The sequence below is a fragment of the Xenopus laevis genome, chromosome 3L (genome assembly GCF_017654675.1).
Source record: "Xenopus laevis strain J_2021 chromosome 3L, Xenopus_laevis_v10.1, whole genome shotgun sequence".
In the NCBI taxonomy this organism is placed as follows: domain Eukaryota; kingdom Metazoa; phylum Chordata; class Amphibia; order Anura; family Pipidae; genus Xenopus; species Xenopus laevis.
In genome coordinates, this window is record NC_054375.1 from 103,292,509 (window position 1) to 103,318,702 (window position 26,194).

Here is a 26,194-nt window from a genome sequence, read left to right on the forward strand (position 1 = left end):
CATGTGCTGCAAACCAATCCATTCCCAGTCCCGTAACGAAAAGGTCTGCTGTCCCCATACTGCAGTAAATGTTGCTGGTTTCATACTGTTATGCTGCCCTCTGGAGGACAATTAATTCACAATAAATAAACACATCATTGTACAAATGCACATTAATTATGCACATATATATCAGATACAAATGGACATAATTATTTATACATCCTTGTATATATAAACACACACACACACAACATATATTTATTTCCACAATCATCCCTGCATCTGTTAAGTATCATAACTGCAATGTGACCTATACCATCTATACAGGAAGCACTAAATCTTCATAGAAAACCTACGGTTTATGGTTACGGTAGGTACTATTTTTATACCAAATTGGTTCTTGTGTTTTTCAAAAGATTGTTCGGGCACAGTCTGTACTTTTTTATATAATGAGCGTCGAATTAGATATAAATTAAATTAGGTTCCTGTTTCTTCAGTGAAATATAACTTCAAGTAGCCAAAATATAAATATAAATGAAATTTGTTTCTTAATGTTATTTATACACAACCCTGTATGGTACATTTACTTATCAGGCGCAGTGTAAAAAAGGTGATTTTTCAGAAGCAAATCCCCATGTTTTTTCCCCACAATAATTTCCCACTGTGGCTGAGCGCAGAGGTGCAGACACTACTATTGTGATTATACACATGCTACTGTGTGTGTGTTTTCTGGGACTCTTGGGCAATTAGCGTCTGATTCACTGGGTCTTTAACGCCTATTGACACAACATGCTGTGAGCATCCTGGAATTACCACCAAGCCCAGGGAGGCAGTAGCTCTAGGGTTACCCAGCATCAATACATTGCATTGCAATACATTTGCACATGAACATGTTTGGATGCAAGTACGGATGAGTGAACTTTTTAGCCTTGTACAGAATCATGAGAAAATTCTCAATTTTATCAGCACTGAATGCTTTTGTGAATCTGCACTAAAATGTCATCACGGGTTTTGTTTTTTTACGCTGGAAAAAAAAAACCTGGCAATGGTATTATTAGAATTAAAAATAGAATAAACACCCATCACCATTATTCCTGTACTCATGTGCAGTATAAAGAGCAATTGCAAAGGACAACTACTTTTAATAACAACTGCAATACTTATGGGGAAAAAAACGCTATCTCCAAATCCTGCAATTAGCCAATACAATGAAAGGCAGGCATTAATCTGTGGACCCACCCACTATATGGTTCCTATTGGAGTGTTCAAAACTACCTTTTGGAGTGCTAAAATGTTCATTCATACACATGGAATACTCATGAGCCCCAAGACAATTGATGCAAGACTTTTGCACATAAGCTCCAATCATATATACTGTTGACACTTCTAGTTTAAGGATAAGAGGGAATTAACAGCCTCACGTGTAGCACCAAATGCTTCAGTCTGTTAATTCCCCCTTAACCTTTTGCTATCTAAACAGTACTTACTCTAATGAAGTACTAGTGATTACTGATGGAATGTACAGAGAGCATGAAGATAAAAAAGCAAACAATATTTAAATATTGAAACTTAAAACCTAGGCTCAGGTACAATCAATAAACAGCTTTTGCAAGCATTTTCATCAGCTTTGTGTACGGCCCTCTATACTGTAACCTTGGCATTAAGCGTGTGCTAGCTGGCTGGTATATTGATGTTTAAAGAGATACTGTCATGAAAATACATGCAGTAAACAAAATGGAATACTGTGCAAAAACCCCTCTGCTCAAGGCTCTCCAGCTTATTCGTATTGCTGAGCTGTGACCATGCTCTGTGCAAAATATACAGTACACATTGAATAGAAATGTCACAATATAAGGCTGATTAGTAATTAATACAGATAATTACTACATGGCAGCACAGAAACCAGTGCAACTAACATCAGAATTTAATAATCAGCCCTGTAGCATCAGCTTATATTACAAGCCAACATCATTTTCTGCTTAGCTTCTAAACAGCTCCTCAAAGCCCACTGAGCATGTGAGTGTCACAGACACTTTCCAAGATGGTGACCACCTGTGACAAGTTTGAAGTCCTGGATCATTGCTGCTATTGAAAAGCTGAAACTTTAGGCTGGTGCAATAAGTTCAGTATATAAAATGTGGCATTTTTAGCCATATTCATTTTTAGGGTTTAGTTCTCCTTTAAAGGCTGCCCAGCTCCTGAAACTTTAGGCTGGTGCAATAAGTTCAGTATATAAAATGTGGCATTTTTAGCCATATTCATTTTTAGGGTTTAGTTCTCCTTTAAAGGCTGCCCTGCCCCTGAGCCTTTAGTAAGCTTAGTACAAGCTTGTGATTTATTATTGAACTATTACTGATAACCTTCTCTGCCTGTTTATGGCACTGCCAAACCAAAGTGTGGGGGGAAAATAAAACCTATAAGTGTTGAAAATATAAAGGTTTGGGGGATGTATTTTATAGTACTCATGGAAACAAATACCCCACCCACCTCATCCACTTTTAAATAACACATACAGGATGAAAAGAAAATGATTATATTTCCCACTGTTGGAAATAGGAAAAATAAGATGGGGAAGGCACTTGACATTGACAATAACAGCCACTATCTTGGTTCCCTCTGTTGGGCTTGGGTCTGAATGCAGTTTTGTCTTCCATCATTCCGTGGGCAGACCAGATTAGCTAATATATTGTTAACGTCTATAAAATCTTGTAGTTTTGATAGCTGAGCTGATGAAGTACAAGTAGGAGCTCTTTCTGTCAGTTAAAGTACATGTGGAATCGCCCACTCGCTGGCAGATGACTGAGTTTTCCCTTTCTCCTTGGCTGCTAATGATGAGTGCAGGTACAGTCGCTGGGACTACTGATTGTGACTGATCTCTTTGGCAGGAGATGGGGAGATCTGAGCCTTTCTAGCCAATGATGCTGACAAGTCTGAGCAATTTGTACAGTACAATCTATAGGCTTTTATGCTTATTCTGTGTGGATTATTTGAATTATATTCGCTGTCGCTTGTGCTGTAACAGCACAAAAAAGAGAGAAAATGGCTTAAAAGCACCTCATATATACTATAATTATGTTCATAATACTTCTATATTTATCCAATAGATCTGAACTGAAAATAGACTCATTATAACACTCTCCCATGCTTTGCCCCCACTTTGTAAGCACATTAGGGTACAAGTGGCTACCCACTAACATGTTAGAAAGGAACACTGACCAGACAAATATGCCTTTGTATCAATAACCATTGTTGTGCTACTGGACATCTAGAATACTACTGTTCCACGCATTAGGCCAATGACTCATTATACTAAATGCTTGGGGTGATAATAATAATTGAATAAAGATGATATCCAAAGAGTGGAGCTCATCAACTTGTGGCCATAAGAACCCCTTGGAGGCAACAACTTCCCCTACAGGGCAAGCTGGACGGTCCTGATCTAGTATATTGTATAACAGCCAGTTTAATAGAGAACCATGTAATAGTATTCAGACCCTTAACCAATTCTGCCATTTCCCTAAACTTTCCTGCACAGAAATGTTGTTGTTTATGATATCTTTGCCACATAGCATTACATGAAACAGCATTGACAGATTTTCATCATGTCGTTCAGGTTAGTAGTTACATATGCTCTTATATAAAAACAACTGTCCCAACGTGTACAATTCTAGAACTATCTCATTAGGACATAGTGCTGTTTGTGGTTTAACACGTGGCTAGTCACACTTCCTGCCCCCCATGAAAATTACACCTGTTCACATTGGTAGAATAACGCAGTCAAGGTTTGTTCTGTTGAATATCTTTTTACCGGGAACCAGAGCACCGTTTTAACATATCTCCCGCTATCATAACGTTAAGTATTAATGCATAAAAATTACTGTGAATGCCAAATAGACAGATAAAACTGGGATATTTTCCAAGCGGGGAGCCAATGCTTTTTAATACAATGTGGTGCCATCTTTAGAACTTACACTATCCCATGCCTTCTTAAAAAACAGTTCATTATCAGATTTGGATGGTACACTTTTGAAATGACACCTTGCCCATGCTGCCAAGCTAAGACTGTGTCATTAATGGAATTAAACAAAAAAAAATCAGAACATATATACAGTATAGTATATATATACAGTATATATGCATCTTAAGCCATTCTTGGTTTAATGAAATGTAATCACTGGGGCATAACTAATCAAGTGGAGAGAATCTGCTGGGTTTCAGCAACAAATATGCCCACCAAAAATGATGGATTGCTGATTTTAGTGTGGATGCAGGATGGATTGTTCCCACGGGGCCAAGAGATGTTGTTCAGTCTCTCAAAAGGGCTGCCGCCAGTCAGCAATAAATTACCTCTTGCGTTAGCTCTTGGAACAGCATCCCACTTTTAAAAGTAATTGGTTTTGCTTTCCAGCTTGGAACATATCGCTATCTTATGGTATGCCAAACAATTATGAAGAGTGCAAACATCTAAAGCGAAATACAGAAGAAGATAGAAAAAAAATAAAACCTATAACAGCAGCCAAGGTAAAAGATAAAAATGAGGGGGCCCTAATTAGCAGGAAGTCTGGGGCCAGTCTAAGGGAAACACAAATGGATAATGTATGTTGCAGTTTAACAACGGCCACAGGGACACAGATTGGACATACCAGAGATATATACCAGAACAACAAAAGTGATTGTATGTTGTACACAAAGTAAACAAGACAGAACCCAGTCATGAATCAGCTGGGTGTTCAGTACAATGCCCAAGCCTGATAATGGATACCATCTAATTGCATCTGATGTGTTCTACCCCTATCATTTTGGAACATTTTCTTATAAATATATATATTCCATTCCTTGCTTATACTCACCAATCTAATTTGTGAGACATTACTTTACCCTGGGGTTGTTTTAATCACCCTGTTCTGCCACTAAATAGTCATGCTCCCCCCACCTGCTATGTTTATTATACTGTTGTTTCTGCTCTATAAATAAACGAATGGCAGTACGGCACCGCACAGTCAAGGAAGTCACCGGAACAAAATGAAAGCCTCTAGCTGTTGTAAATTTGTTTTGAGAAGTACTAAAAGAAACTTACGGCATCACTTTAAAAATAAAAGTGAAAAGTGAGAAATTCAAGGTTTCAGAAATCTTCTCACTTGTATGTGGTAAATGTGGAAGACGTGTGGGAACATCTTAATACTCGAGGCAAAGTATTACCCACTTAGGATTTTTAGCAAAGTTTAGAGGTTTGGAACAGCGTGCTCCCTGTGTGAAAGAGTTCTTCTGGAAAGAGATTAAAGGTGTAGTTTCACCCTTCCATCCCCAGCTCCCATGCACCAAATAACACTAAGTTCCAGTGTAGACATTCTAACAGATGCCTTGCTACTGAGACACACAAAAAGCTGCAATGAATAAGGAAAGCACACTCTGTAAATAATTTTAAACAAATTTATTCCATGCTAGTTGCCCCACATGGCAATAGCATGTCACCCTACGCGTTTCGACCTACAGAGGTCTTCTGTAGGTCGAAACGCCCCTGATGAAGACCTCTGTAGGTCGAAACGCGGAGGGCGACATGCTGTTGCCATGTGGGGTAACTAGCATGGAATAAATTTGTTTTAAATTATTTACAGTGTGCTTTCCTTATTTTTTGTTTTCATGCATGATTTTTTGGAAACTACAGATGGGTAGCCTCCTATAGGATTAGCACCTCGCATACATTTACTTTTTGTAGTTCTTGATTTTTTATTAGGGAGTGTGCGCCTTCTATTTTTGATCTTTTGTATGAAATAGGACAATGACCAATCAGCAAAGGCACAGGCACTGCATTGTGTTGTTACAGCTTCCATAACCCTCCTTACAGCTAAGCTCTTTGGTGGGATCTGCAACCATTCATTATGCCCATAATGTTTTTTTAATCATATTCCAGGGCTAACATATTTAAATTAAAGTTTCTTCATTACTACTCAATAATTATTACTTATTTTATTTAGTCGGATCATTCTATCTTCATTTGGCAACAGCCAATAGACAGCTAACAAGAATAAACATGGCTGGCATAAAAGATGCTTACTGTAATACAGCTACTACTCACAGTCTAGTCAAAAAGATATATATGCAGCTTTTTAATACTGGTTAATTTTTATGTAGAGTACCACCCACTCCACTCTTAGATAGTCTGGACCATTACCATTAGTTTGAGCAATAGTCATTAAATATCTCATTGCATATAAAAGAGGTCACATCATCAGAGGTCGGTAAATAAGATTATTGTTGAACATGAAAAGACACTGTAATTTGCTTTGTCTGTTGCCTTGTATATGCACTTGCAGAGAGAAATTTAGAAACTAAAAATATAACAGAATTCAGAATCCTAAACAGTGACTAGTATGACCACAGAGTAGAGATCTGCATGGATCTAGATGGGCAGACCCAAGCCAAACCCCCATGGAAGATGCCCAGAGAGCACCTACACAGTTGGCAAACAGGAATCTCCTGCCCAAAACCTCTGCAGGCATTTCACCAGTACCTGCCCCAATGTAGGATTCTAGCAAAGAGCTTTAAGCACTTACTGGAGACCAGCAAAATATATACAGTTTTACAGTAAGTTGGGAGAACACTATCAAGCTTACCTTTATTCACTAGGGTCCCAATAAGATTGTCCCTGGTGCAATGCACTTCATTTTTAGGAAACACTGGCCAGCATTAGCCATAGCTTGATTTATTTTTTAATCTCTGTGTATGGTGCATGCATCTTGGGGTTCTACAAAAGTGTCTCTCCTGTGGTCGGTACATTATACAACAAGCATGGGCTGCCTGCAGTTTTCCATATGTTGTTATATGGCAACTGTCAGTATACCACTCACAACATAAGTTTGCCTGGATGTGTTTAACAACATCTGTAATAAAGCAGATTGCCCAACTATATAAGTACGTATAAGGACACTTGTATAACATATAGTTAATGATAACACTTTAACTCAACATCCTTAGTAAGGCAACATTGAACCTTTCAAATGCAGAAATTGCACTGCATTGTGTTGCCGTTGCCCTGGAACAAAAGTCCATTTTAATGCTTACACAAAACAATGACACATCTTTGTACAACACAAACAACCCATTAAAAGCTTCTGAATATTGTGTATGAAATCAAATCCACGACTTATCCAGCTTATGTGGATTGTTTTAAATACCTAGGTATATCTCTTGCCCTTCAGCAAAGCTTTGGCCATCACATGGATTGCTTTCAAACCAAATTATATGCTAAGTTACAAGCAATTTATAGAAATGAGTCCCCTGGTAGGCAAGTGCATTGTACAACTGATGCTTCTGCCTTTCATTGACTGCGTTGATTTAATTTATACTGATGTATCTCAGACTCACCTATGGAAAACTCAATTATATTCTGGGTGATTCTTCTGCAACCAGGCAATTACTTTTTGCCCAACACTAATTACACTTCTTTGGAATAACTGAAGACATTCACCTTTTAACATGCAGAGCTATGAAATATAATGATTGAGGGGCTGCATAGACTGGCACAAGCCAGCAGAGTGCATTTTTCTTCCTTTGTTCCCTTGTTTTTAGCACTCCCTATGCACCTCACCTGCAAATACAGTTGTTTCCTCCCATCTAGAATTCAGTGTACCTAAATGCTATCTGCCTGATGTAGTAACCAATAACATACAGACCTCAGGGGCCCCAACTGCTGGTTGTCTAGTTCCTGTGCCCCCATGCTGTTATTCCAATTTACCCATTATTTATTTGTTTCTAACAATGTTTTCCAGAATGTCCTAGGCACAAATAGCAGAAGCAAACGAAATGCAGTGATTTTGTAACTGGTTGACCATTTGCTACTAAATTACAACTACCGGCATACCTCATACACTCATACATACACTAGGCAACTAGAGATATTGTTCACTAAAATATTTATGCAGTAGAAGTAAATGATTGTGCTATGATTTATTTTTTATGAGTTCAGCAAAAAACATGACATAGTTATCTTTATTTAAATATTAATTTTTATTGCCATTTTTAACCCATATAATATAAGCATCTGCTTTCTGCCTTGGATGTTAAGCCTATGTTTAGCTTATGGTCCTAATCATAAATGGTACTTTTTGAATGGCCAGGCGTTATCACATGATGTCAGAATGATGAATAAAGATACATATGAATAGAAGCACATAGTTGTTAATGGAATAAAAGCAAGGACTTCTGTAAATCCATTGGCTTTACTTGTATTTGTATTTTCCACAACAGGCATATTATAGACTATTTACATTGCATGTATTAGCAGAATTTTTTACACATTTAATATTTATAGATCTACTCCGAATTCAAGTAAAATGGTAAAAAGTGTATTTTCGAATTTTGCTTCCAAATAATTTAATTTTGTCATGCGTTGCAAGATCTTACATATAACTCAGTGATATAAAAGGCACTTAACATGTGGGGCTTATCCTGCTTATCCTGCAGCAAATGTAACTTTAGAAACCATTTAGCAATGACATTATGATTCAGAATATAAACACTACGGGTACAAACATTTCAAACATAAATCCAATGGCCTAATGAATTCAAGACAAAGGAGCTCATTTGGGGCTAATACTTGTTCTTGTTCACAAGACTCAAGGGACAGCAAGGTCCTATTTGAAAGAACATGTCAGAACATTTACACTGCAGCGAGCAGCATCTTCCAATAGAGCAGAAAGGTGAAAATGCATTGTCATAATAAAAATAAAAATTGCCATAATAAAAATGCCCATGTTACAATGCCAGGGTGCTATTCCATCTTTACAAATACTACATTTAGAACTAAAAATGACATGGTCTGTTTAACACATATATACAATTATCACCTAATAAAATATACTAGACAGTCATTCTGCAATTGTCGTTAAAAGTCAAGCAGTTAGACCAGAGCTGATATATATACCCAACCCCACCCCTGTAAGTAGTGTTAATATTATTTGTTCCCTATACAGAACTATCTTATAGCAAATCTGTTTTCCTAGAAAGATCTGTTTTTATTCTGACCCACCCTTGAGCCAAGAATAGAACACTGTCTTAATACCAGAGGTTAATGCATTCACTGATATTTTCTGTTGAACGGAATAAAAATGAGACATTTACTTTTCCCTCTTTTTGATTGCTTTGATATTTTATGCAAGCCCCCTGTCTAGCACAGGTCCTGCGACAGACTAGCACTTTAGTGAAAGATTAAAGGCATATTAATAAATAATAGGAAGAATACGCAATGCTCATGCCACAGACAAAAGCTGTTGTGCTAGATAAGGTTGTCTCTGTTACAGGCAAATGGACCTTTGCTGCAGCTGTGATTGAACCCAGGCTTAAAAGTGTTCTAACGATCAGATTTATTAATGACATAATGTGCTGAAATACTGTAACTCCTGTTGATAATATTATGGCCAAACTGAATCTCCGTTTCATTCCTCGGTCTCACTGTCCTAATTTTATTATTGAGATCAGAAAACTCAAAGCTTTATTCGGAGGCCAGGTGTAAGCAGGCCCCGATTTGTGGCAAGGCCACAAAGGTTTGGTCCTAGGGCGGCAAAATTTTAGGGGCGTCATGACACCCAGCCACAGGAGCACTGGGGAAGATTGTATGATTGTATGATACTGCAGATCAGGACAATGATGCCCCAACCCAAAGGAAAAACTGACTTTGTCTCCACGTAATGGCTGACTAAAAAATGGACACTACACGGGTCACACCAGACCCACAATTATCATGTTGAATCATGCTGCTGTACAATTTAACTGTGCACTTCTAGTTGATATCATCTGTTGTTTTGGTGATAATTGTGTTTGCCATTTACAAATATGTGATAAATATAATTAATAATAATAATAATAATAATAATAGCACTCCTATGAATAAAAGCATTGTTTTTCTGTCCAAAAGGTGTCATTATTTTCCATATAACTGTTGAGAAAAATAGAAAATAATAGTGATAACTGAAATAATTCCAAATTTCACCATTGGCAACGATTTATGAAACCACCAAATAATTTTCGCCACAGACCCAAATATATTTTTTTTGGCAGGTATGGATTTGTGCCAATATTCCACATTTCACCATCTGCGAATATTTTCACTAAACCACTAAATACTTTTGTCCATACACCCAAAGGTATTTTGCGTAGAAAAAAAGTCACAGTGAAAAAACACCCATAGAATCCAAAGTGTTTTGTGCAGCAGAAATTGCAGCAAAGAAGCACCCATTTACCTTAAATGGATTGTTCAACTCTGATTTAACTGATGTAGAGAGTGATATTCTGAGACAGTTTGCAATTGGTTTTCATTTTTTATTATTTGTGGCTTTAAAGCTATTTAGCTCTTTATTCAGACTGGAATATGAATAGGAGAGGACCTGAATAGAAAGATGAGTAATAAAATGTAGCAATAACAATAAATTTGTAGCTTTACAGAATATTTGTTTTTATATAGGTTCAGTGACCCCCATTTGGAAGGTAGAACGAGTAAGAAGAAAAAGGCAAATAATTCAAAAACTATAAAAAAAATAAAGACAAATTGAAACATTGCTTAGAATTGGCCATTCTATAATATACCAAAAGTTAACTTAAAGGTGAACAACCCATTTAATGCGTGCCAGGAATTCTTGCCGTTCTTGTAGATAAAATACATTTTGGAAATAATTCTACTGAGGAAATACAATATATTATTATAGCAACTTCATAACCTATTTTACTACAGTTTATCTATATGTAAATTTTATTTAACAGAAAGTAGATGCAATCAAGTGTAGTGTGGCTTCAGTAAAATCAAATACATTTATTTAGAGACATTCTACCTCTTTCCAGACTAAAACTGGCAATGTCATTTGGTTGCTAGGATTTAGATACTACTGCGTCCAAAGAGAAGACTGATTGTGAAGTTAAATTTTAAGTTATGTACATTACTTATATTTTTATTCAGGTGGTATGTCATTAAAACTGACTGGTCACTACTGGCAGTAATATATATATATATATATATATATATATATATATATATATATATATATATATGCTCGTTTTGTAAGTTAGTGAACTCACAAACATGTGTTTTTAGACTGTACCCTAGTTAAAATAAGATCTGATGCCAAATCAGTGCCAGGCAGCAGGGTTGTCACACACCTGGCTTGTCTAGTCCCTAGTTTCTTGTATAGCCAGCATGTGAAACAAGTACTGAAATGGAACGATGGTGAAGAATACATTTATCTGTTCTTATATGTCTTTCAACACCCTTTACGTAATTGAGAGCAGTAATACCAAATTTTTTTTCAAGTTGACAGTACCTTTTTCATGGCACTTTATCCCCAACTGGGGATTAAGGGGTCCGTTTACTAAAGTGCGGTAAATTTGACTTTAAGTTTCCGCATGTTATCACTGAGAATATTTTTCCGCCAGAATATTTACAGCGACCAAGTTTACTAAACAGCGATGCGATCAGAAGTCGTTAACGAACCAGCTTATGTTAGCGGTAATTTTAGCGAGTTGCGAATTTTCTGACAACAAATTACGTTTTTGCGAATATTGATGCTATGAAATAGTCTTGTTTTATGGTGGTTATTATGGCAATTTTTACTGAGACATTTATGGCCAGAAATGCATCTTCAAAACTCATAAACTTTATTGACTGATGATTATACCATCCAACAACATTACCAGAGTAACACCAATCATATAAACCCTTCTGCCAATAGAATCATATGAACAAGAAATCATACCAGTCAACCTCTTTGCTTCATAGAAATGCACAGTTTAATGTAGCCAATCACAATGAAACCAAAAAAGTGTAGAGGCTGACGAATCCTTGGACTGTGATGCCCGCTGCCCATAATACGCCTCTGAGCTGAAATTGCTGCTGTTGCAGAAGCAGAAGCAATAGCTACAGATCTCTCTCCTGTCAGCAAAGAATGATGGGTAAAAAAAAAAAAAAGTATTATGGGATATTTCCTGCCCCTTGAGAATTTTGTGGCGAAAAAATACTTTTACACCACTACATAGGTGGCGGTAAAATTTTGCAAATATTCTTGCGTAAATTTTGTCTTTTGCACATTTTGCTGTTTAGTAAACCAGGTGTTAATGTGTATGTAGCGTTTTTTTCAGCAAATGCGATAACTGGCGAAAACATATTCTTGCGCCAGAGAATTTGCAAATTTATATTTACCGCAGGTTAGTAAACTGGCGAAAACATATTCGGCGACAAATTTGTCTAAATTTTGTACGCATATTTTTAACGCACTTTAGTAAACTGACCCTAAGTGCCATGAAAGGTATCACCAAATTCCAGATGCTTTCTTCCAAAAAATGCCCCATCAGCAGCTACTTTTAATTGGTAGCAAGAGTGGTAAGTTAGAAAAAACATTATCACTGCTGCAATAACCCTGCTGGCACGTCCTTAAAATGTGCAGGGTTATAACCTGGGAAATGCCAGTAAAATCAATAAATGGCATCGGATAGAAGCCCCGTCAACATAAGGCATTTACAGCACAATGATTAATTCATAAAGAGCTTTATATGATGCTTCACACGTCTAGATTACTCACACTTCTGTACAATGAAATTGCATAGCGGAACTACTTTACAAAGTGTTCATAAAAATAAGCTCTTTAAATCCATTTCAGCATTAAGGAAAAAACTCTTTAGCCTTGAATTTTATTTACGTATTCCTTCTTTAGATCCAATTCTTTAGACAAGGATAAGCTTTATAACCACTGCTTGAACACAGTATATTACTGATTTGAACTGAAGATTTCTCAGTAGACTGATACAGAAAATGAGTTTGTAATAGCCTAGCTCAAAGCAAAATAAGCTTGACAATCCTAAAAATATGTATTTATTTTATTATGGATTGGCCAAAATGCCAAGACTGGATCAATAACTCCCTGATGATTTTGAGTTAATTGAGGCCTATGCCTGTCTATACAGGTGCTAGACTTGACTCTAGACACAAGAGGCCCCACACATCTGTCCACACCCATCCATTAATCATACCTCCCAACTGTCCCATTTTTTGTGGGACAGTCCAGATTTTGACAGCTGAACCCTCAGTTCAGGATTGTTACTTAAAGGGGAACTCCACAAAAACATAACTTAAGCTTTTTGAAAAGTAAACATAATTTCAAGCAACTTTGCAATATTCATCGATTAAAAAATTTGCAGACATTTCATGATTTTTAATGGTTTGGAACAGTTCCCTAAGCCTAGCCCCCTGCTCTCCTGCTGATCTGACTACTTGCTGAGCTGGCTGACTACTGTTCTGACTACTTGCTGAGCTGGCTGACTACTGTTATTTTGTATCAGCAGCCATCTGTCCTTAGCCTGCATCCTCCTAACCCCACAATTCCCTGCAAATGTGATTTCAATAAGTAACAGAACATCATAGTGCAATGCATTGTGGGTTATGTTGTTCCTGCATGCTGCCTGTAAGCTGCGGAGAAGTTGTTACAATTTGTAACATCAGTGTTTTAGTCCCTCCTCCCTCATTTCAAATGATGCAGAAAGAGAAGAAATGTTAAACAGCTGAATTTCATCATATAAAATGGCATTTCTTAATACTTTTTGAATAAACAGGTAACTGTGATGGGTATATTAGGGGTTTCTGTGTTATGTGGGGCTTTTTATCAAACTGTGGTTTGGAAGCCGGAGTTCCCCTTTAAATGTCACGAGTTTCTCTTTGATCTAATGCACTGAACAGCCAGAAAAATATGTTTCTAAAGCTTAAATAAGAGGCTTTTGACAGAGAGCCCACAATACAGTTGTAACTATTTAAGATAAACAGGTCTCTTGGGAGAAATGAGACTTAAAGGGCAATTCACCTTTATTAGCAAAACTGTAATAACACATAAAACCTGACCTTAAAACCCCCAGACATGTGTTCAAACTTTCCATAGCCTGCCAAAATTGAAAATGGATATGGTATTTAGGGGGTGGCCATAAACCGGACATATTTCAAAAAAAATGTTTTTGCAATTTTTTTTTGTCCCTCTTTCTATTTTCCAAATAATGGGAGGTATGCATTATTAACAATGGCTGCTAGCCAGCCAGGCCTTTACCTGCTACTGGAAGAGATTGCTCTTCCCTGAGCTTAGTATGCAGAGCTAACACTTCCCATACAGGTGCTAGAATACATTAGCAGGTATAGGGTTGGTCTGGCTTCAAAGTAAGGTTTTTAATTTTAGCAAGAGGGTACAGACATTTTAATGACCCATTCTAATAATATAATTACAGATCCAGTCTCTACTGCCTAAGCTGTCCACTTACCAATATTTCATACATTGCGGTCATTTTATATAAATCAAAATGCATTATTAATGCATTTAAGGTTCACTGACTGACCCAAAATCCTAAAACTGCATGTATCATTGAAACTTAGCTGTCCATGTGCCATTTACAATATATAAGTAATTACATTAAATTGATTAGCATTGCAGTAGACAGAGCTCATTTGTTCATGTTTGCATCAGAGACACCTATGATTGGGTGCCGGGGGGTACGAAACGCATAAGGTGGGCCATGTGAGGTCAGTACGTACCAAAAACTTTTTTTTTTTTTTTTTAAATTTGTTTTTTATTAACTTTTTCAAAAAGACATACAAAAGTACAGAAGAAACCAAAAACTTTTTTAATGTGAATATTAATAAATAATTTATTTGTACTATAAAGAAGCCTTGGGACATATATCTTTTGATATAACTTATGCATAATCAGTGCATTAACCATTAATCTCTGATTAGTTGCTATGTGTTGCTGCATTGGACCAAAATTGCCCAGTGTTAGCTAAAGTAGGAAGTTCAAAGAATATGTAAGCCAGATAGGTATTTCATGTCCTTACAGAAATAAGACTGAAATAGTTTAACAATCTTAACAGAGGCATTGAGGTATTTTGGAGAAAATAATTTCCACATTCTATTTATTCATTTCAGAGAAAATTATGTCACTGCACATGCATACACATTTGAAGCCACTGAATTTCACAGCGCATGCACATGCTGGGGAAACTGCAAATCCCAAGGAAATTAGACTAAGGGGAGAGAGTTCAAAACCAGGTAATGCAGGTATATCTTAGATGGAGGTTGTGTCCCCTGTAGCAAACAAAACAAAGATACTACACCCTTGAAGTAAATAACAAAGTGCATTACCATCAGAATATTCTTATATATCTGGCTGCTACCACCAGTGCTTTTACTTTAGGTATAGTACTGCAACAACCACAAAATCCATTAATTTACAGTTCAATTCTATCAGTGTATTGTTTCCAGGTAAGTTTTTTCATAGGCCTATGAAGGTATTTTATTCATCCAGGTCCTTATATATATATAGTATATACTTGTGATAGGTGAACTAAAAAAGGCACTTGTATAAGTAGTGAAAACTTTTCAAGATTACTTTAGACTTATTACCACTAGAAACCTCATGTAGCCTTAGAAGTCCTTGAATTCACCACTTAGAAGGTTATCGCTAGAACATTCCATGAATGCTTTCCAGGGCCATAATATAACAGAAACAACTTGCTAAGTTTGTTCATAGCAAGTATAGGGAATACCATACCACCAGCTATGTTGGAATAGGTATATCCATGTACTGATAATTCAGTAAGGGTATATTTGCTATTGCTGCAATGTACAACATCTGGCCACTGTCAAGGGTTGGCACAAGCTTGGTGGCCACAGAGATTGATCACGATGACATAAAACATCCAATTTGAAAGTGAGAACAAACCAGTTCTGGCCATTTAAAAAGTCCATTGTATGTACATTTCAGAACTGATGTACAAGATGCAGTGATGTTTCTGACCTTCTCACCACCTGAGGACGCAGACCTGGTGAGGCCCATCTTTCACCCCCCACCATGTTCTTACCTCTTATGCATTTGGAATGGAATGGGGTAAGGGCTGAACCACTAATGCAGGCAGCACAACTATGCTCTCTACACTCTACTATTATATTTACCAGGGGCATCTAGGGTAAAGTGCCCCGTGAGCCAAGGTTCTTGGCTTGCCTTGTTACAAAAAAAGACCTGGCACGATGCATTTTAAGAAACTGCACTTCAGTGCCCATTCAATAATACGCATGCATGGAGTGGCTTACATTCAGCTAAATAAATAGTGTGGCATATGCAAATTAAAGTATTGCACATCTGCACTTTACTAGATTCGCTGATCCACAACAAATTCTATTGCTCTGAAGTGTACATTTAATTTTAGCAAATCAAGTTCCTAGAGAAATACTGCAGACGTGTGAATTAGCCATCAACTTTTAATTAAAGGGCCACTATACCTTCATTTTTTTACTCCCTATTTTATTTATCAGCTAGAAATAATATGTGAATGTATAGCTATTTTTCATTCCTAGATTCTATATACAGGGGCGATCCTGGCCCCTCCGCCGCCTGAGGCAGCAGCAGTTGCTGCTGCCCCCCCTCCCCCGGAAATTCGCTCTTAAAGTACCAGAAGCAGCATTTTTGCTGCCCCTGGTACCTAGTGGGGCACTGCCGCCTGAGGCGACAGCCTCAACTTGCCTCATTGGCGAAGCACCCCTGTCTGTATAGCTTCTGATGACTCACCCAGCAGTTTCAGACATTTGTCAGCTTCCATTCTTCCATTCCTTCAGGAGCATTTTGACTGCCAGTGCCTTCCCATGGGAAGCACTGGTGGGAAAAACACCACCTATCATGGCCAGCACTGGTGGGAAAAACACCACCTATCATGGCCAATCCTAATATGTTTGAAAGTAAAGTGTCCCATCTGATACACATGGAATGGTGACAGATGGCCCTTGCCACCAAAACACTGAACTGGTTGGTTTAGTACTGAGGTCCGCTTGTCAATATGCATCCATATATGCATCAAATACGGTGCTTTTAAATTTAACTGTATTAGTGGTGTCGGATCGAGAGCAGCATTTTGAGGGAAGTGGTGGTCAAAACACCCCATGTTGCTATTACCATTTTTTTTTTACCAAGTACAGAGAGATAACATGAAACAATATTTAAAACTATATTCTCCAGCATAAAACAAATTCAACAGGAATATGTAAGGCTATAGTGCCCTTTACACCTTATGCAAAATATCTGTAATAATATTCACAGGCACCTACGAAAAAAATGCATTTTATTTAACCGACATAGGCAAGTGGAGCATTTCTGTAAAAAACAGAGTAGGGGGCCACCAAATCTGCTTTTCTTTTTCAATTTGGCAAATCTTGAATCCTTTATAAAATATTTAGATGAATCCCCAACCAAATAATTTGCATATGAAAATTAACTAAATCACAGAAATGGAACCTACAGTCACATGATTTTATGGGTTCGGAATTGAATATGTAGTGCTGTAAATCTCCTGGCATTAGCACATGCTATAAACATGGCAAACATCTGTGCTGGGCATCCCAAGTGCTTCACATTTAAGTCAATCTGGTGGTGGGAAGTAGCATTCTGTTGTGCACTTTCTATATTCCCACCCACCATTTAAACTTCTGCCTGGTGTCTAGTGTCACTGAGCCTTACAGAGACATAGTCAATTTAATAACACTAAATTTAAAATTATATTGACATGAAAAAATCATGCCTCTAAATAATGCAGCATTTCCATCCCCGGAACCTTGTAGCCAAGGAATGGCACTTATTTAATACGACAGAAGCCTTAAAATACTCCTGGCTACCTAGGGAACACTGTTTCCAAATTGGAGTAGAGATATCTGTGTTTGCCCCATGAATACAGCCCTGCCTACAATTGGCACACTGTATACATGAGGGGTGTCCAACCACCCACCCCATAACTTAGCATTATTCAGCCCATTGGCACTTGCATCTGCACCTAGAGACACTTGCCTCTTTTTACCAATTTCACTTTAATCTTAGATCAAGACGGGAAAATGTAGCCCTAAGGTCAGCTGATAAACTCATCCTGAACTTTCCTTTTGAGTGACTGACAGTTGCAATACATACACTGACAGATGTTCACATTAGTGATGTTTTCCCGACCCACACCCGACCCTAACCTGCCCGCCTTCAGCCTGCCCGCACCCACACTTCCGGGTTCCTTTTATAGACACGCACCGACCCACCGATGACTTCACAAAAGGGGCAGGGCGAGCAGGCGCGCGGCTATAAAGCCAGAAGTCAGAAGCCGGCATTTGAAGGTCGACCCGAACCCGCCCGTCCCGCGGGTATCGGGTCGGCCCGCACATCACTAGTTTGCATATCTTACTTTCACATCACACAAGTGAAAGTTTAAAATATTACATATATATATATATATATATATATATATATATATATATATATATATATACATATAATGTAAATTAGACCACTATTGGAAACATGTAAGAATGTTCGTATTTGCCATGAAAGATTTAATTTGACAGACACAATATCACTGCTTAATAAATGGTTTGGTTCAACAATTTGAAAATACAGTACAGAGAGAATGAAGATGTCAATTCTACATGACCCTATTCTAGAAAGAAAAATAATAGGCAAATCAAACAGAAACATAAATAGACACAAAGAGGATTTAAAAAAAAAAAAAATAAATAAGTTTGCAAGTGGCATTTTTCTCTTTGAATACAGGATCTCCCCAAAAAATCTTCCATATAAACAAATCCAAAAATGTAAAAAAAAACATCCAGAACTTTAAAGCTGCAAGAAAGCAATAGAAATACATATTGTGCAATATTTCTGTATGGAAAGGCACACCGTACGTGTCTGAAGGAAAAAGAAGGGTACATAGTACCAGTTCTCAGCTAAGGTTCGCACTTTGAACCCTGGGGACCAGGCAATAGGCAAAGTTGCTATAAGCAAAATGTTAAGTTAAAGAAAACATACTCAAATAGAACCTACTTACCAAGAAAAAAAAACAGATCATATAACAAATCTTCTAAAAACTGGAATGTTCTAGACACTTACATTAAAATCGCAGAGCTCAACGCTATCCAAGCTTTTGCTTCTGTGGATCCGTCCCTTAATTCTCCTTAGAGATGGTTTTCCCTGACTCGTACTGGATGCAGCAGCATTGGGGTTCTCAGATGACGGAGTGACCCTGTAAACAATATCAAACATCTTAGTGTAAAGACATACAGTATTCTTCATTCCAAAATAGCAGCAATATAATGTAATATATAATGTATTTCCAGTTTGAAAATGACTCATTAGAATTAGTATAGTTATGAGGTTTGTTGTGAGGCCTAGAAAAACTGAGACATTAGGGTGCAGTTGGGAGTGAAATGTTTGATAGAATTTCCCTCTTACCCTGCAGACTTCATCAGCGTGGCCATTTAGAACGCATCGAAATGAAAAGCTAATTCAGCATTAGTATGTGGAAAGGATGGTCCAGGATTTACCATGAGAAAATACACTCAGGTTTTAGTGGGTGAGATGGCAGCTCTAGGACTGCTTAAGGGTTTCATGCTGACAGCACTCGTGCCTGCCATTAGCAGTTTATTTCCCAATCATATCAATTGGCTGTAGGTCGGTAAGGGTGTTTCAACTGCGATGGTTCTCCCTAGGTGTACTGTTTTCCATTGTTTTATTATCCCATCTACTGCTTTTTAGCAGCCAAGATGATATATTATTAATATAATAATATTATCTTATATTGGGCTTTGGGGAATCCATGAATTTGTATGTCAATGTCTAGAGGAAGTTCAGGAGTAAATTTAGTATGGAGTCAGTAAACCAAAAATTCTAATTGTAAAAATAATCCAGGCAGCCAACAAATCATCAGCTCAAGAAGCAAAGGAAAAAAGCCATTTTAGTAGCAGGGATTCTCAATTGTTTTTCCTCAGGTTCCCACATGTTTATCACAGACTTACCCAGCTATTGCTATTCATGAAAGGTTGTCTATCTGCTGATTACAAACACTTTAAAAGTGATCTCCAGACAGAGAATACATTTTTTTCCATAATAAACATTATACAATTATAATATACAAGTTATTTTTAAATGTAATTGCTATTAAAAAACAGTATCTCTTACTATTGCCTGACCTGCTTTCCCATTGATACATGATATAGGGACTCAGCTCTCCCTCAGCCAAGACTACAATTCCCACAATGCCTTGCATAAAATTTGATTAACAGACCTAACAAGAAGAAGAACTGGAGTGCAAGGCATTGTGGCAATCACTATGTGAGTCCTGTCTTAAGCAGAGTTTCTCTATTCTGGCATCGAGTGAACCAAATTGCTAAAGACAGACTGGAATAACTACCTATTGCAATGACATCTGCAAAGAACTTTAAAATTATCTACATTTCTAATTAATGACTATTAAAAACTTCCGTGCAAATATAAAGTTTTTATTATAATTTTTTTTTCAATATATAGGTGGACATTGCCTTTAATATTAGCATTTAGGTGCATATTAGGCCCATGGAATGTTTATCCCACTAAATGTACCATATCCTTCACTACTTTTTACTATCAAGTCGATGTTCTCTCTTTCTGCATTTTTTTATCATTGAGGGGCAACTCCAAAAAATGTGTAAGATTTTAATGGGTGCTAATACCCCAGATTCTACTAAGCCCATGCAGAATGCCTTTTCAGTTATACAAGTAGATGAGAGCCAATAAAGATAACAAATCACCCTACCAGGGGGTTCCTATGCAATGGGCAGCGCATAAAACTCTCAGCTTATGTTGTCATGAGCCACACACTATCACTGAGTTCATGGATTTATTTGACATGATAATGCCTAATGGAATCAGAACTAGACACTACTTAAGGTTAATGAAAGCAATGGGAGAAGATTTCCTCTGATTAATAATGGAATAAATTGCAGGAGACAGCAGAACAATAATAGATGCACTCTTCAACAGGTCAGTTTATACCAATGCAAGATCTCAATCCAATAGTGACAAAGGAAGTCAGATTGTATTGAATTATTGAGCAGTTTTAGTGAAATTTGTTCTTGTTAGAGAAATAACATACAAAGCTGTATGTAAATTTGTATGAAATAATGTAAGATCAATCATACAATAATAACTTAAGAAGGAGTGCACATCACTTATAATGCAAAGGGGAACTTTACCCAAAAACGGTTTGCATATTGAGAGAAAATATTATTTTAAGCAACTTTAAATTATATATTATTGAAACTGTTTCAACATGTATATCAATGTAATTAGAAAGTTAAAAGCAGCATATATCTGTCTCGTTCTTTGGCTTTGACTCATAAATCAATGTAACAGGAGTCGGTTTTCCTCCAGGTCTGTTAATCAGCTAACTTGCAATATTGTTTAAGGAGTCAAAACCACACGTACAGAGAATGTCAACATATATTGCTTTTACAGGAACAGTAACACCAAAAACTTAAAGTGTATCAAAGTCATTAAAACATAATGTACTGTTGCAGTATAATATATATTCATTACTTTACAACACTTTCAATTTTGGTGATACTGTTTAACATCAATTACATTTACATATAACTTTAAATCCATTACACAATGTAATTAATGTGTATAGGAAAGTTGCTCAGAATTAAAAAAATTTTAATCATGCAAAGAAACAAATAAAATGTATTCTCTTATAACTCAGCTGCATTATCTCCAAGTTAAAACCAGGTTTTAATTCAGTATATGTGCCTGCGTCTTCCGCTTTTACTTTGGAATATCACCCCAAGTATGTGCATTTTCTGGATCTGTGGACAGATAAGAAAATGTTTCCTTACACATAGGAAAGACAAATTGTAGGTAAAATTAAAGAGTAATAAATACGTGACCTCTGTCATAAACTAAAATTCGGAGAACTACAATAGTGGAAGATATGGGTAAGAAGTGAATGGCAATATTACAGCACCCATGTGCTGTAAGAGACTTATTAGTCCGTATTTTATATACAAGCTTTCTCATTAAGTATTCCAGTCCAGTTATCTTTGAGGAACAGGATCTACTATCCAGAATTCCTGGGAACTGTGGATTCAATATAAGGGGTAATGTCTTCATTTGGATCGCAATACCTAAAGTCTGCTAAAAAAAAAAAAAATTAACATTAAATTAACCCATATGGATTTATGCAGCTTAGTTACCCTCAAGAACAAGGTACTGTGTTATTATTACAGAGAAAAAGGAAATAATGTAAAGCATTTAGAATTATTTGCGTAAAGGGATTCTGTCATGATTTTTATGGTGTAGTTTTTATTTCTAAATTACACTGTTTACACTGCAAATAATTCACTCTACAAACAAAATGTAATTCCTGAACCAGCAAGTGTATTTTTTTTAGTTGTTATATTGGTATGTAGGCAGCCATCTCAGGTCATTTTGCCTGGTCATGTGCTTTCAGAAAGAACCAGCACTTTAGGATGGAACTACTTTCTGGCAGGCTGTTGTTTCGCTACTCAATGTAACTGAATGTGTCGCAGTGGGACCTGGCTTTTACTATTAAGTGCTGTTCTTAGATCTACCAGGCAGCTGTTATCTTTTGTTAGGGAGCTGCTATCTGGTTACCTTGGGGGGGAGAAGGGAGGGGGTGATATCATTCCAACTTGCAGAACAGCTGTAAAAAGTGACTGAAGTTTATCACAGCAAAAGTCATATGACTGGGGGCAGCTGGGAAACTGCCAATATGTCTAGCCCCATGTCAGATTTCAAATTAAATATAAAAAATTTTTTTGCCCTTTTGAGAAATAGATTTCAGTGCAGAATTTTGTTGGAGCAGCACTATTAACTGATGCATTTTGAAAAAAACATGTTTTCCCATGACAGTATCCCTTTAAAATGGGCAGTATGGGAGATGGTCTGCCTTTAATTCTGAGCTTTCTAGATAATAAGATTTTGGATAAGGAATACCTGTATTCAGGCCCATATTTACCTTTGCAGCACCCCTAAACTGCATGGTCCTAGTGCCCGCCTCACCACTTAGCATGCACCCGCCCCCCTCAGAGCACTGGGGAGCTGCTTGCCCCTAGTGCTACTTACTATGTGGCTGGGCCCCTGAAATCTTGCCTAGGCACAAATCCAGGCCTGTCTGTATCAAAAAGAATATAGCTTCTTCCTTACATTGAATAGTAAATTTTAATGGGCCAGAAATTCAAGGTAAGGTAGCTCAATTTGTGGGTGCAAACTACAAACCAATGGAAGTGGGCCTAGCAGCCAGGAAACCAGTAACGTAACTTGGTGGGGACGGCCCTGGTGCGGGCCGTGCAGACAGGCCCGCCCCCACCCTCGTCTGCGCGATTTTTCTCTGCCGCTGCAGCCGACTCCAGCCGGCTGCAGCGTGCACGATCTTCCGGGGGGGCCCTTGGGGGTGCGGGCCCTGGCCCATTTGCACCCCCTGCTCGCCCGGTAGTTTCGCCCCTGCAGGAAACACAAATTAGTAGTAGTGATGGGCGAATAAATTCGGCAGTCGCAAATTTGCTACGAATTTCTGCGAAAAATCCATCACAACTAAGAAATTTGGGCGCGTGACAGAATAGTCCCAAGCATAAACATTGTTGTGCATCAAAACTATTCAGACGCCCATTGACTTCAATGCGTTTCACGAATTTTTTGCCATTTTGCAGATTTCTTTTATGTTGCTATTTCATTTTGTCTTCAGCTTGGTGTCCTTAGTCCATCTAGTGAGCTGTTTAACTCTTAAAGGCCCATTTATTAAAGGTTGCATTTTAGTGGTATTAGAGCTTTTTGAAACCACATTTCAACTCATTGGGGGTTATATAATAAAAGGCACTATGTTTGTCCAAGAGCAGTAACCTATTGCAACCAATCAGCTGGTAGAATTTACTGGTCACCTGTTTAACAGCAACCATCTTATTGTTTGCTATGTGTTACTTCCCCTTAGCAAACTTATGTTATTACATATGGGATTTTCTCTAAAACCATGAATGCAATGAAAGATCTGATTATAAAAAGCACAAAACAGAAACTGCCTCTGAGTGGTCCAAACAAAAAATCCAAAAACGTATGAATGAACAAACAATCATACAACAGCAAATTAATGAATCTCCTAAAAACCGCAAACTAAAGACAGACCTTTGCAAGAAGGACAGCTTCCATTGACGTCTACACGACCTTGACAGCTTTTATTTGGCGTACTTTTGTATTTGAAGATTTTATGGCTTGGGCACTTCATAAATTTCTAAAAAATGTGGATTAAGGTACTATGAGAAAAATATGAACGCTTGCACTAAAAAGCCCAAATTGGAGAAAGGGACTTTTTCTGAATGTTCTTAAATCAGCCCCTTATAGTTGTGTTTCCTGGCTAGGCTATAAGAAAGTGATGATACCTCACAAAGAAACCTAGATGGACATGTTGGGGCAGTAAATTACCTGCTTCGTTCCCCCTGACCAATAGCTAGACAGTTCTGATTTATCTGATGTAGTGGATTCAGTGGTAATAAATCAGCATGATCAGCATCTATTACTGCATCTGCATTTCCAAGGTTTGCCTGAATCTTCAGTATTACACACACAAGGGCATACAGAAAGAATAATTCCCTGGGAACCTAATACTTCAGTTGTTATATTTTTGTCTTCTGGTAGTGGCTGGACTACACCAATACCTTTAGTCAGACAATATTTGTTACCATTTGTTTCAGTTTATTGATTCTTTGAACCCCTACTTCATACAAAGGCATATTATTATAATAATATAATATTATTATTATTATTATAATAATAATATAATAAAGGCAAATTATTTTAATAATCATTTATGCACAGTATGACTAGGTTGTCTAGTTTTCCAATATGGTACTATTACAGTAGAGCAGGGGTACCCAAAAGGTAGATCGGGATCTACCAGTAGACCTTTAGCTGGTGATCAGTAGATCTCAAGGCACTGTCAAGAAACAGTTTGACTAAATCACCCTCCTATTTCATGCTTTTCATTCAGATATTTATAATGTAAAGGTAACATAAGAAATAGTTGTTTGTAAAATATAGCCATATACATTTTCTCATAAATCAGTATTTAAGTAATATTTTCAATGTAGCAGAATGCTAACAATGTTTTAAGGATGTAGATCATAATGGGACAACTTCACTAAAAGTAGACCCCGCATTAGTAAAATATGGGCACTCATGCAGTAGAGGCTTTAAGCCTTAACACAGTGCTGTGCAGCTAAAGGACCATGGGCTAGAGGTGTCCCTATAATGGATTTTTATGACACTCAGTCTGCCCTAAGGCTCCACAGGCTTCTTAAATTATATTATCATTTTAATAAAATGCAGTCATGAACATTAAAGGGAAACTCCACCTACAGTAAGTCTTAAAAATATAATTCTAAGAAACGTTACAATATATATTTATTTAGTTTAAAATGTATATTAGAATTAATAGTTCAGTGGTTTTAAAGTTATTTGCAAATGCATTTTTTATTGAAAGCAGATTTTACTTGTCCCTTTCTGAGTGGCTGACTTATGAAACAATGTAGCAGAAGCCAGCTCTCCTCCAATACTTACAGTAATCACAATAACTTGCATTTTCCTTCATGGCTGGTAATCAGCTGGCTTTTACTACATGGTTTAAAATTAAAGGGGAATAAAGTATGAATAAATGCTATTTTATATGCTGAAATCCAGCTGTTTAACAGTTCTTCTCTTTCTGCATCATTTGAAATCCTGGCAGAGAAGGAGGGACTAAACACTGATGTTACAAATTGTTACAACTTCTCCACAGCTTACAGACAGCATGCACGAACTACGTAACCCACAATGCATGGCACTGTGATGTTCCTTTCCTTATTGAAATCGTGTGTGCAGGGAATTGTGGGGTTTGAAAGATGCAGGCTGATAACAGCTGGCTGTTGATACAAAGTAACAGTAGTCTGCCAGCTCAGTAAAGTAGTCAGAGAGATCAGCAGGAGAGCAGGGGTCTATGCTTAGGGAACTGTCAGAAACCATTAAAAATCATGAAAAGTCTGCATATTGCACAATTGCTTGAGATTATGTTTACTTTTCAAAAAGCTTAAGTTATGTTTTTGGGGAGTTCCCCTTTAAGGCAGAACCAGCAGTAAACAGAACAAAAAAAGACAAATACATAATTAATAGATAGCAATTACAGAAGTAGTTGGTAAAAGTAAGTAATATACATATATATATATATATATATATATATATATATATATATATATATATATATATATATATATATATATATATATATATATATATATATATATATACATACACACACACACACACACATATATATATATATATATATATATATATAGTTCCATTTTAGATATTTT

The 26,194-nt window shown here is 37.0% G+C and overlaps 1 protein-coding gene across 7 annotated transcripts in view; it reads right to left on the bottom strand.

Annotated features, from left to right (window-relative positions):
• The window catches only part of tjp1.S (tight junction protein 1 S homeolog), a 247,470-nt gene that overhangs the window by 166,609 nt on the left and 54,667 nt on the right, over positions 1–26,194 (bottom strand). For all 7 annotated transcript variants that reach the window (XM_041586751.1, XM_041586748.1, XM_041586747.1 and 4 more), the window contains exon 2: positions 18,909–19,041. In XM_041586751.1, coding sequence (XP_041442685.1) covers positions 18,909–19,041 — 133 coding nt within the window. The remainder of the gene's footprint in view (positions 1–18,908; positions 19,042–26,194) is intronic.